This window comes from Pristiophorus japonicus, chromosome 3 (assembly GCF_044704955.1).
Source record: "Pristiophorus japonicus isolate sPriJap1 chromosome 3, sPriJap1.hap1, whole genome shotgun sequence".
Taxonomy (NCBI): Eukaryota; Metazoa; Chordata; class Chondrichthyes; family Pristiophoridae; genus Pristiophorus; species Pristiophorus japonicus.
Window position 1 is genome coordinate 109,959,448 of NC_091979.1, and position 13,338 is coordinate 109,972,785.

The following is a 13,338-nucleotide window of genomic DNA, read 5'->3' on the forward strand; positions in this document are numbered from 1 at the left end:
TAGTCCCCATAATGCTCTCTTTTGAGCTCTACAGTGCCACTCAAAATGTAGGTGCTTCAAAATGATTGCAGTCTTTCTTTTAAAATATTTGCTGCAACAACAACAACTTACATTCTTATAGCGCCTTTATGTTGTAAAGCGTCCCAAGGCGATTCATAGGAGAGTTATAAAATAAACTTTGACACTGAGTTACTAAGGAGAAATTAGGGCAGATGGCCAAAAGCTTGGTCAAAGAGGTAGGTTTTAAGGATTGATACTTTACCCTGAAGTAAGAAGCCACAGTTTGCCTTTTCATGTTTGTTGTTTCTTCAGGATGTCGCATAACTTCCATTGTATCAGCCTGGTTACAGAACAGTAAAAATTCAATATATGTCAGCAAAATATAGATTAAAAAAACAACTTAACCTCCTAGAACTGGTACCTGTGGACAGAGTGATAAAATTAACAATATAATAAAAATGCAGAGAATCAGCAGCTGAGAGTCAATAAAAGGAATCAAAGAAATCAAAGGATACTAGCTTAAAGGCATATAGTGGATATTAAAATAGAACTCAATTCAGATTTTTAATATTAACCCAACATAAAATGTGCCCTTAATAAAAATTCTATCTTCAAAGCAGCTCTATTAAGCATACAATATTAACATTTTGATGATCTTATACTTTTCAAACAATATATTTCATTAAAGCTAATGAAGCACTAAAATGAATGGCTTCAGATTTATGTTTACATTACCATCATAAGTAGTGGTATGCATTTCTGTCCATTATGTAAATATATCTAGGACATAGGTATGTGTTATATTTAGTGTATAATTGCTTGTTATATGCTGCCATCTAAGAAAACTGAAATAAATTATAAGTATTCTTTATTTGCGAACTAAGAACTGGATTTACTGGATAATCTACAACAGAATAAATGAACATTCAACAAATTACATATATTCATGAATTATGAACATACAATTTATGGAAAATGTATCTGCATACATACGGCAACTTACAAATGTTTTTTAAATTTGAGGAATTTCACATCAATGTATTGGCTTACTAACATCCTGAATTACAAAGTGATAGGATACAGTTCCATCTTTGCGACTCCCAGCATGGCAAATTCCTAATACCAGCTGGACCAAAAGAGGAAAACGTCAAGATAGTAATGCTTCTCCATAGTGATGGAGGGGAAATCAGAGGATGTATCATCCCAACTCACGCTTGTAAATTTAGCAGTTAGCTACAGAGTAGAATTGGTAGAAAGGCCTGGAAATAGATCATCTGTTCATTTCTAGACAGAGGAACAGCGCATAGTTAAGGAGATATAACATTGGGAAAAATAAATAGAAACGGAATGTGAAAGATACATTTTTTGGGTAAAGGCACTGTAAGTTTAAAATGTGCTCAGTAGAAACCAGAAACCAGTTTTATTACAAAAATAAGTTCCCCAACAATATGTTGCTGTTTGCATCTGTTAGTGTGCATTTTAGAATATACACCAGCAAATGTTTCAATTACAACACTGAAATAAAGACAGATTCTTTGAAAATTCGTGGAAAACATTCTGGGCTTTTTCTCAGTTAGCTTTCTAACATGCAAAATCTGATGTCTGTAAATTTGTGATTCAAAAAGTAAATAGAAGAAAATAAATGGATATTTTGTATGCAAGTAAATTTAACCCTTAAGAGTTAGCTATGAACACTGACATGTTTGCAAATAGCATATAGCTAGTAACTGAAATTTTCTATGTGCATAGATATTTCTTTGGCCAAAATACATATAAAGGAAACGAAGAAAAACACTGCTAGCTCATTTGTCCTGTTAAAACCTGTTTAGTTTCGAAAGTATTCCTTAAAATAATATGGAACATGCATCCTTTAATGTGCAATAAATTGAATACAGAAAAGGTCGAAAATTGAATGATTTTTAATACAATTACTTTACCAGATTTCTTTCAATTGTCAAGTTAAGTAAAAATGTATTGTTATGGAAAGTATAACCAAGATTGACAGGATGGGTAAAGCAGACTCGTTTAAGTAACACACCATTGATTTGCAGCTAAAACACTAGGGGCTGGATTTTCAGCTGATTTGCGCCCCATTTAGTGCCTCGGCAGTGCGCAAAAATGATTTTTTTGGGTGTGAAACAAGGCACACAAGAATTTGCGCTCGAGCGGAACTTTCGCCAATGGTTTTACCGCTCCGCCGCTGTTTTCACCGTTGGGCTGGTGTAAATCATTGTGCATTGCTGCACTAGTGCCCCGGGCAGAACTTTCGAGCTTTTCGCCCGATTTAGTGTCTGCCCAAGAACCCACCCATAAAAACTAGGTAGACCCAGGGCACATCAGGCGCTAACGGCACCATGTTGAAAGTGAAGGAGAAAGTCGCAGTTTTGAGTGATTAAAAGGATTGGGAGAAGAATGCTGCGTTACTGCATACCTTTGATTGTGAAGTTTATGTGACTTTCTCATTTGTTTTATCATCGCCGTGTCTCATCGCTGAGTGCATGCAGAAAACAAGCGCAGGCAGCGGAAAAAATGTGCTGCAAACCTGTCCCACCCTCCCTTACCCTCAACGACTGTCTGTCCTACTGTGGCAAGGACTGTGACTCTCCTATTGGACTGTTCAGCCATCTAAGGACTCATTCTAAGAGTGGAAGCAAGTCTTCCTTGATTCTGAGGGACTGTCTATGATGATGATGATGATGATGAATTTGGTCTGGAGTCCTTAATTGGAGGATTGGGTCAAGGAATGCAGAGCCTGGAGTCTACGATCAGTAGTTGCGGTGGGGCGGGGGTGGAGGGTTGGAGTTCGCGATTGTGGGTCAGGCCAAGGGATGTGGGGGGGGGGGGGCGGTCTGAAGTCCACGATCGGGTTTTGGGGGGTCCTGGAGTGGTGGTGATGTGGGGGGTGGGTGAGGATGGGTGCAAGAGCTACGATCAGGTACTTTATTGTGGGTAGGGAGTAGCACTCCTTCTCCTCCTGGCTCCACATTCTCTACCACAGAAAGTGGTTGAGGCCAATTCACTAAATATATTCAAAAAGGAGTTAGATGTAGTCCTTACTACTCGGGGGATCAAGGGATATGGTGAGAAAGCAGGAATGGGGTACTGAAGTTGCATGTTCAGCCATGAACTCATTGAATGGCGGAGCAGGCTCGAAGGGTCGAATGGCCTACTCTATGTTTTTATGTTTCTATGTAAGTCACTTACCTCCTTGGTTGCAGGTGATCCCCAAGGCTGGTTCCCCCGAGTGCAGCTTGCAATGGTGCTGGCAAAAAATTGTTGGTGTGGGGACCGCAAGCAGGCGTTAGGCCCCTTATTTGCATATCCAAAGAGCCTTATGCCTGCTTCAGGTGTAGGTAAAAGACACCTCTTGTTTGTCCTTACCAGACTGAAAGTATGCAAGCACTTTCTGCCTGCCATTTGGGGCCTTAGGCTGTGCAGCTCCTGAGAAATGGGTGCGAAACAGCCCAATTTCTAGGTCTGTGTATTGGGGACAGTGTTGGAAATTTTAAAAAACTAAAAGTGAAAAACCAATACTGAAAATAAAACATTGTAAATTCAATAATATCTAAAGAATAATTATGTTTCAACTCATTGTGTCCACAAATAAAAAGAGGGTGACTGAACTATAGGTTTGTAAGATTGCCACTGTGTACTGCTGTGGTGGTTAAATTTTCTATCTGACATTAAATGTTATCTGGTTGTCATTCTTACCTTCAACAAGTATTTAGGAGACTGTATTTGAAAAGTAAATAGAATAAAAAATAATCAACAATATAACAAGAAAATTCAGAAACAAAGCAACAGAAGATCAGCATTGTAAGTAAGATTAAATACAAAGGTAAATGCTGCAAAGATGATCATTTTCACAATAACTACATCATGTTGCTTCAAACCCTTTCATTACTACTTTCATCTTGCGTTCTTAATTTTTCTCAGTATGTTGTTTAACAGGCAGCATTTATAATTTGTATTGAAAACTAACTTACTTGGAGTGAACTACTGTAAATAAAAATTCAATGTTCCTATAAAAATCTGCATTAACAGACATAACATCAAAGCATTTGAACTCATCACATGACCAAATAAATATCGGTCTTTCTGATTAGAGCAGTAGCGAGGTTCATTATTTAGTCTCTCACATCGTGGTGTGAATGCAATCACCAAGGAGATTTTTGGATCAGACTTATTTCTCACAGCTTGTATTCTTCTTTTTCAGGGAAACCCAGAAATAATTCTGGATTTACACAGGATATCATGACTTTACAATTTGCAATTTGTTTTTAAACATCAAGCTAAACAGCCCCTGCTTGATGAAAAGGTTACATGTTAAAGTATAGTAATATGTACATATTGGATTTGTGCTGGCTGTGTTCATTGATTGGTTTGACTTCAGTTGTTTTCTTTGAAGATATAGTAGCTAGAGGGATAGGTATAAGTCCTGGTGACTCACACCATAGGATGGAAATGAAGAACCCAAGAACTAAGCTTTGATGTCAATGTAAATGTAAAGTGCATATGAAATGCAGTTTGATACTATGCAATTAAAATTGATCAAATCTAAACTTTAGGTTTAACTACTAAAAAGTAAATATTTTCATTACAGTTGGGTCAGCTGTTACTGTCAACAGTTTAAGTGTATTGCATCTTAGAATTGAACTTTAAAGACAGTAAGAGAAAGTTATTAATGTCTCTATTAATAAACTCTATTCTCCCAAAACTGTTTATATAAATGTAAATTTCTTCATTTGGTCTCGTGAAGAATTTAATTCACAATACACTTTTTCAGTTCACGGGTGTAACAGGAAACACAATTTGTATTAAAGTAAAAAAGGAGGATAAGGGTATAAGGATCATTATCAAAATGGGTTTATTAAAAATGAACAAGAAGTAAATTATAGTCTTACATATATCTCACAATGCTAATTAGAAGGCATTCCCTATTTCAAAGAACCAGTTATAAAACATACAAACCTTGTTGCGGCCTGCATTAAGCTGTGGAGGTAATGACCTAGATGCTGCATTTACTCTCGCTCTTGACTGTGCTAAGTTACCTGAAATGAGAGAAATCAAAGTAGTTTTATGTAAGCGATGTTAAAGAAGAGATATTAAATAAGCATGTGTGATACACTCAGGATATGTCAAAGTTTTAGTATGTCGAGCACAAGATGTCCAAATGTTTTCTCTGGCTACATCTTCAGAGGCTAAACTGTGATTAATAGCAATGAAAGGAGCCTTTGAAGCAGGATTGGTGACATCAAAGTCTTAATCCATGGGTGGCAGGATTTTTTTAATGAGTGGGATACATTCTAACACATTTCAACGAATTTACAGCATGAATAAACAATAGGTCACTGCAGATATTTCACACACCTTTCAGCAAATACTATGACCAAGGCTGAGATACAATTCTCAATTTAAATATGCAGTGTAATAGCAGCATCCTCAGATTAAAAAAAACTTTGGAGAATCACGCAACAGGTGGTAACAACATTTCTAAGTTACATACTTCAATATGCTTTTGGAAAATAATAAAGTAAATAATGTTTCCACAACAATTGTTGCCATATATTGCCAAAACAGTGTTATAACCTGCAGCAAAGCCACTTCAGCTGTGGCTCAGGTAGTTATTTCATTTGCATTTTATTTAATGAAAGTATGTTTAGTTTTAAACTAAACATTTATTATCTTAAATGGTGCACAATCCTTTTCTCCTGCGTGATGCTTTCCTATATTAAAAAATAAGAAAGGTAGACTTGAATTTATATAGCGCCTTTCAAGATGTCCCAAAGCTCTTTACAGCCAATGAAGTACTTTTTTGAAGTGTAGACACTGTTGTAATGTAGAAAACGCAGCCAATTTATGCACAGCAAGCTCCCACAAACAGCAATGTGATAATGACCAGATAACCTGTTTTAGCGATGTTGATTGAGGGATAAATATTGGCCAGGACACTGGGGATAACTCCTCTGCTCTTTTCTGAAATAGTGCCATAGGATCTTTTACGTGCACCTGCGAGAGCAAACGGGACCTCGATTTAACGTCTCATCTGATAGACAGTACCTCCGACAATGCAGTCTCTCCCTCAATATTGACAGGAGTTTGCACTAGATTTTTGTGCTCAAGTTTCTGGAGTGATACTTGAATCCACAACCTGCTGATTCAGGCGAGGGTGCTACCAAAAGGCTCTATATAGCTGCAGGTTACTGTAAGCATCATCTCTCCAAAAAAAAAATTAGCGCTGAGTGTTGTAGGGCATTTGTGCCTTTCTTTTCAAAATACGGTACTAACTACTGCATTAAATCTATTAACAGCCAAATACCTCACCTAACTCGATAATAACCAAATACCAATACTATACTTAAGAGTATAAACGTCCTTAGTTCCATTTTTTCTTTACTGGAACCAGTTCCCCTAACCTGATGATCCATTCAATGCCACAAGTTCCCCAAACATCAAGGTCATTGAGTACAGACAACACAGTGAAATCTACACATCTCTCGCTGACTGCACAGCTGCAATATAAAAACATTTTGAGTTAAGTTGCTGTATCAGGATATCTATAGAGGTTATGACTTGCTTCTGCATAAATTTTGAACAAATGTTTGCAGCCATCGTGTATCAATGAAATGACACTCACTAAGAATACTTTTATATCATTATTAGCACGTCTTCCATGGCGTTGCCCATGGTAAACTGGAGGATACCCAGTTTTTTAAATTATAGGGGTGTTATCAACAAAATGTGTCAGGATAAGTGTGACACAGCAAGTGTATGCTATCAGCAAAGCTTTTAATATATAACTGTGTGCTTATGAAAAGTGCAAATTAAAAGTACACCATATTTTCTCTGATCTGATTCTTAACAACTAAGTTATCTTAAAAAACATTTCCATAACTACAAAACTAATAAATAAATGTGTATCTAGTTTGGAAATCATTTTAATGAATAATCGTCTGTTATTTTTCGAATATAATTAAACAAAACTGAATCACTCAACGGAAGCAATGTGTTCTCTAGCTGTACTACAACGACTGGAGGACCCCTGCTGGTTCTGCTGTTGAATTACAGGCTGATGAATTCCAGTAACCCTTTGTTTTCCAGTTGTCATCATTACATTATCTAAATAATTTTGCAACCAGTGCAAAATATCTATTTTCTAATATTTTAAAGTGTTAGTTTCCTTGTAGACGAGTTGAATTAGTAACAAAGACTGAATAGACAAGTACTCAAGTAGTGATGTTGTACTTACTAGTTTTATACAAGTTACAGCTGTTAGGAGGGACGATATGTTACAAGGATCAATCAAATGAGGCCATATACGTTGAACTGAAGAACGAAAAAGGGGCAGTCATACTGCTGGGAGTATATATAGACCCCCAAAGAGTCAGAGAGAGATAGAAAAACAAACATGTAGGAACATTTCTGAGAAAGCTGCTTCCACTTATGTCTGTCTCAGGGAATCTTTCAATAGTCCTATACAGCCTTTAACGGTCCTCTGACTTCTACCTTATCTCAGAAAGCTTTTATCATTTCCAATATCCCCTTCTCCGATGTATGACAGAGGTACTAAATGATTACGTTGCATCATTCTTTACTTATGAAGACGATGCTCAACTATCAACAATAAGTCGCATTATCCTCTTCTCTATTGATCTTTTAGCTGCTCTAATAACAGCTTTTGTTTCCTTTAATTGTACACATTTGTCTTTGTTTTCCTGTTGCCTGATAAGACTCTATATAAATATAAGTTTCTTTCTTTCCCATTTGTGAATTTGACTGATGGAATAATGAACAACAAAGCTATAAATTGATTATGGTTGTCAGGTTGACTCAATATTAGTATTGTAAATTACTGACTGGAGTCATTTGTGCTATTTACACTATGGTCTGGACTTTCTTTCCAATTACCATGTTTTGGAACAGTAAATGGAGGTCAATGAAATTAGTGTGAGGCCATTACAATGGATTAAGAATTGGCTGCATGCCAGGCAGAAAGTTGTCAATGGCTGTGGATCTGCTTCGAGTCCATTTACCAATGATGTCCCACAGGGATCGGTGTTAGAGCTACGGAGAACTACTGTCTTTATTAATGACTTAGATGTAGGTGTTAGAAGTATTATACGCAAGTTTGCGGATGATACCAATATCGGTGCAAATGTTAGGACGTTAGAGGAGACCAAACTACTGCGAGCAGATCTAGCTATGGTGGGGGAATGGGCTAATGTTTGGCAAATGGTACGCAATTTAGACAAGTGCAGAGTTATGCAGATGGTCAGGATTAATGCGAGATATACATATACCTTGCATGAAATGGGACAAGAAAAAGACCAGGGGCCTGAATTTGATCACCCTACCGCAGGCTGCCGCGGAGTTTTTTCGGCAGTCTCCCCGTTTTTTTCGGCGTTCTCCCCTCCATGCGAGATTGGTGAGGCCCTCACACCTGTTTGAAAGGACCACTGGGGAGCGTCTGCTGACGTGCGATGGCATGCAATGCTGAAAAAAGTCGTCCCACCCGCGATTCATCCGAGCGGTCCTCCGCTCCTGCAGGAGAAAAGACCACCGCGTGGAGCAGGTCTTACCTGGACGGTAGGTATAAAGACCTGCAAGAAAAGCTTAGTGAGATGTTTTTCTTTAATTCTTTTGCAGCGATTTTGTTTGAAAAGGTTCTCTGAAGGTTTTGTCATGTTTTGCTTTTTATTTGTTGAACATTTTTTTTTTGCATTCCCCCTCCCTGGGCCCGACTCCAGCCTCGCCGTTACTTTGTTGAGGATTGCATTTGCCGCCCAGCATCTGACCTACCACTCGCTACCACTCAGAATCACCGTGTAATGTCCATTTTTTTCGGCGGGCGTTTTTTCCCCGATTTTTTCACCAAACTGCCACTCAAAGTACCGTTAGGATCTTAGCGGTCTTTTCGACAGTAAATGGGCAGAACTTGGCTTTGATCAAATTCAGGCCCCTGGTGCCACAATTCATAACCTTTTAAAAGTTCACAACCAATGCAGTAAATGTATACCTAAAGCAAATAGGGTTCTGGGCTGCATCCACGGAACTATTTAACATAAAACAAAACATTCCATTTTATCCTAATCCAAGATCTTGGATGAGGCCTCATTTAGAATACTGTGCCCAGTTTTGGTGCCCCCACATGCTGAGGGATATTGAGGCTTTGGAATAGGTTCAGAGGAGGGCCACGAGATTGATTCCCAGCTTAAAACACCATAGCTAGCTAGATAGCTTTAAAAAGCTGACTATATACGCTTTAGAGAAATGCCGACTTAGGGGCAATTTGATCAAGGGCTATAAAACAGTGAAGGAATTAGATTGTGTCCTTGCTGACAAATTATTTCAATTAGATAGGTTGGGGACAATCTTATAAGTTCCATAAGAGTAGAACAATATTAGATGTTAGACGGTTCTTCTTTACCCAGAGAATAATAAACTTGCCTACACGTATGGTGAGTGCTGAATCATTGGATAACATCAGAATTATCATCGCCTGCTGTGAGCTTCACAACTTTACCATTAATGAAGGGCAGTGGTTTAATATAGTTAAAGAGCAGGCATTGGCTGCAGATGATCCTGGGCCAGAACATGTGGATGATATCCACTGAGGTATCATCAGTGACAGCTGCGAGGGACATTAGAGGGCAGATCCTCTGAAGTATTCACTACATGATTCAGTCTATCTGGACACTATAGCCTGACCTTCTTCTTACTCACTTACAAATAAAGGTATTCCCTCAAACCACTATCACAAGACAAAACAAAAACCTTCTTGTTAACCTATGGAATTCCCTGCTGCAGAGAGTTGTTGATGCCAGTTCATTGGATATATTCAAGAGGGAGTTAGATATGGCCCTTATGGCTAAGGGGATCAAGGGGCATGGAAAGAAAGCAGGAAAGGGGTACTGAGGGAATGATCAGCCATGATCTTATTGAATGGCAGTGCAGACTCGAAGGGCCGAATGGCCTACTCCTGCACCTATTTTCTATGTTTGCCCCAACATGACTATGCCAATAATCATCACCTGAGTGAATAAGTCAGCATCTAACAAGTTCTTCCTTTTCTGTATAATTGTAATCTTCATGAATGACAAACGAGAAGATAAGTGCATGTTCTACTTTCACACAATAATGGCCATATACAAACAGTCACTCTATTCTTTCCTAACACCATGCCTAACACCAGTGTCAGCGGTGGTTCAGTGAGTAGCACTCTCGCCTCTCTGCGTCAGAAGTTTGTCGGTTCAAGTCCCACTCCAGGGACTTGAGCACAAAAAAATCTAGGCTGACACTTCAGTGCAGTGCTGAGGGAGTGTTGCATTGTTGGAGGTGCCATCTTTCAGATGAGATATTAAACCGAGGTCCCATCTGCTCTCTCAGATGGATGTAAAAAATCCCATGGCACTATTTCAAAGAAGAGCAGGGGAGTTATCCCTGGTGTCCTGGCCAATATTTATTCCTCAATCAACATAACAAAAACAGGTTATTTGGTCATTATCATATTGCTGTTCATGGGAGCTTGCTGTGCGCAAATTCGCTGCCGCGTTTTCCACATTACAACAGTGACTGCACACCAAAAGTACTTTGTTGGTTGCAAAGCACTTTGAGACGTTCGCTGGTCGTGAAAGGCACTATATAAATGCAAGTCTTTCTTTCCTCTTGGTGTTTAGATAAACCTTTCTATCTCCTATTCTAGTGCTTCTTCTAAATGCCATCTAAAGACCAGGATTACAGAAGATGGTTTGCTCCTCATGTGGTTGCAAGGTGATCAGGACTGGGAACTAAATATTCTGGGGTATTTGACAATTCGGAAGAACAGACAGAAAGGAAAAGGAGGTGGTGTAGCACTGCTAATAAAGGATGGGATCAGTGCATTAGTGAGAAACGATATTGGCTCAGAGGATCAAGAGATTGAATCAATTTGGGTGGAGATAAGGAATAATAAAGGGAAAAAGTCGCTGGTGGGCATAGTCTATAGGCCACCTAGCAGTAGCTACATGGTTGGATGGAGTATAAATCAAGAAATAATGGAGGCTTGTAAAAAAGGAACGGCAATAATCATGGGTGATTTTAACCTTCATATTGATTGGACAAAGCAAATTGGCCAGGAGAGCCTTGAGGAGGAGTTCATAAGTGTATCCGGGATAATTTCCTTGAACAGTATGTTGCGGAATCAACTAGGCAGCAGGTTATCTTAGATCTTGTGTAATGAAGCAGGATTAATAAATGACCTCATAATAAAAGACCCTCTAGGAATGAGTGACCATATGGTTGAATTTCAAATTCAGTTGGAGGGAGAAAAGTTGGTTCTCAAACCAGTGTCCTAAGCTTAAATAAAGGGGACTACAAAGATATGAAGGCAGGGTTGTTAAAGTAGACTGGGAAAATAGACTAAAGTATGGGACGGTTGAAGAGCAGTGGCAGACATTTAATGAGATATTTCATAACTCGCAACTAAAAGATTAGTGAAGACAAATGTAGGTCCCTTGCAGTCAGAATCAGGTGAATTTATAATGGGGAACAAAGAAATGGCAGAACAATTGAACAAATACTTTGGTTCTGTCTTCACTAAGGAAGACACAAATAACCTTCCGGAAATACTAGGGGACAGAGGGTCTAGCGAGGAGGAGGAACTGAAGGAAATCCTTATTAGTCAGGAAATTGTGTTCAGGAAATTGATGGGATTGAAGGCCGATAAATCCCCAGAGCCTGATAGTCTGCATCCCAGAGTACTTAAGGAAGTGGCCCTAGAAATAGTTGGTGATCATTTTCCAACAGTCTATCAACTCTGGATCAGTTCCTATGGATTGGAGGGTAGCTAAAGTAACCCCACTTTTTAAAAAAGGAGGGAGAGAGAAAACAGGGAATTATAGACATCGGTAGTGGGGAGAATGTTGGAATCAATTATTAAAGATGTAATAGCAGCATATCTTGGAAAGCAGTGACAGGATCAGTTCAAGTCATGCGTGACAAATCTTCTAGAATTGTTTGAGGATGTAACTAGTAGAGTGGACAAGGGAGAACCAGTGGATGTGGTGTATTTGGACTTTCAAAAGGCTTTTGACAAGGTCCCACACAAGAGATTAGTGTGCAAAATTAAAGCACATAGTATTGGGGGTAATGTATTGACGTGGATAGAGAACTGGTTGGCAGACAGGAAGCAAAGAGTAAGAATAAACTGGTCCTTTTCAGAATAGCAGTCAGTGACCAGTCAGGTACCGCAAGGTTCAGTGCTGGGACCCCAGCTATTTACAATATACATTAATGATTGGGATGAAGGAATTGAATGTAATATCTCCAAGTTTGCAGATGAAACTAAGCTGGGTGGCAGTATGAGCTGTGAGGCGGATGCTAAGAGGCTGCAGGGTGACTTGGACAGGTTAGGTGAATGGGAAAATGCATGGCAGATGCAGTATAATGTGGATAAATGTGAGGTTATCCACTTTGGTGGCAATAGCAGGAAGGCAGAATATTATCTGAATGGTGACAGATTAGGAAAAGGGAAGGTGCAACGAGACCTGGGTGTCATGGTACATCAGTCATTGAAAGTTGGCATGCAGATACAGCAGGCGATGAAGGTGGCAAATGGCATGTTGGCCTTCATAGCAAGAGGATTTGAGTATAGGAGCAGGGAGGTGTTATTGCAGTTGTACAGGGCCTTGGTGAGGCCACACCTTGAATATTGTGTCCTGTTTTGGTCTCCTAATCTGAGGAAGGACATTCTTGCTATTGAGGGAGTGCAGCGAAGGTTCACAAGACTGATTCCCTGGATGGCAGGACTGACATATGAAGAAAGACTGGATCAACTAGGCTTATATTCACTGGAATTTAGAAGACTGAGAGGGGACTTCATAGAAACATATAAAATTCTGACGGGATTGGACAGCTTAGATGTAGGAAGAATGTTCCCGATGTTGGGGAAGTCCAGAACCAGGATAAGGGGTAAGCCATTTAGGACCGAGATGAGGAGAAACTTCTTCACTCAGAGAATTGTGAACATGTGGAATTCTCTCCCACAGGAAGTTGTTGAGGCCAGTTTGTTAGATATATTCAAAAGGGAGTTAGATGTGGTCCTTACGGCTGAAGGGATCAAAGGGTATGGAGAGAAAGCAGGAAGTTGCATGATCAGCCATGATCATATTGAATGATGGTGTAGGCTTGAAAGGCTGAATGACCTACTCTTGCACCTATTTTCTATGTTTCTATATAAAAATATATCCCAATGAGAAGGAAAGACTGTAAGAGAAGGGCTAACCATCTGCGGCTAACTAAGGAAATAAGGGAGGGAATCAAACTGAAAACAAGCACCTACAATGTGGCCAAGACTAGTGG

General features: G+C 39.2%; 1 protein-coding gene and 1 long non-coding RNA gene across 2 annotated transcripts in view; one reads left to right on the plus strand and one right to left on the minus strand.

Moving 5' to 3' along the window:
* myo3b (myosin IIIB) overlaps positions 1-13,338 on the minus strand; it is an 839,677-nt gene that overhangs the window by 402,991 nt on the left and 423,348 nt on the right. Inside the window, exons 22-24 of the mRNA XM_070874695.1 lie at positions 4,972-5,051; positions 3,712-3,732; positions 263-340 (exon numbers count right to left, since the gene is read on the minus strand). Coding sequence (XP_070730796.1) covers positions 263-340; positions 3,712-3,732; positions 4,972-5,051 — 179 coding nt within the window. The remainder of the gene's footprint in view (positions 1-262; positions 341-3,711; positions 3,733-4,971; positions 5,052-13,338) is intronic.
* LOC139258022 (uncharacterized) overlaps positions 8,517-13,338 on the plus strand; it is a 77,600-nt gene continuing 72,778 nt past the window's right edge. The window contains exon 1 of the long non-coding RNA XR_011592362.1: positions 8,517-8,586. This is a non-coding gene — a long non-coding RNA (uncharacterized lncRNA). The remainder of the gene's footprint in view (positions 8,587-13,338) is intronic.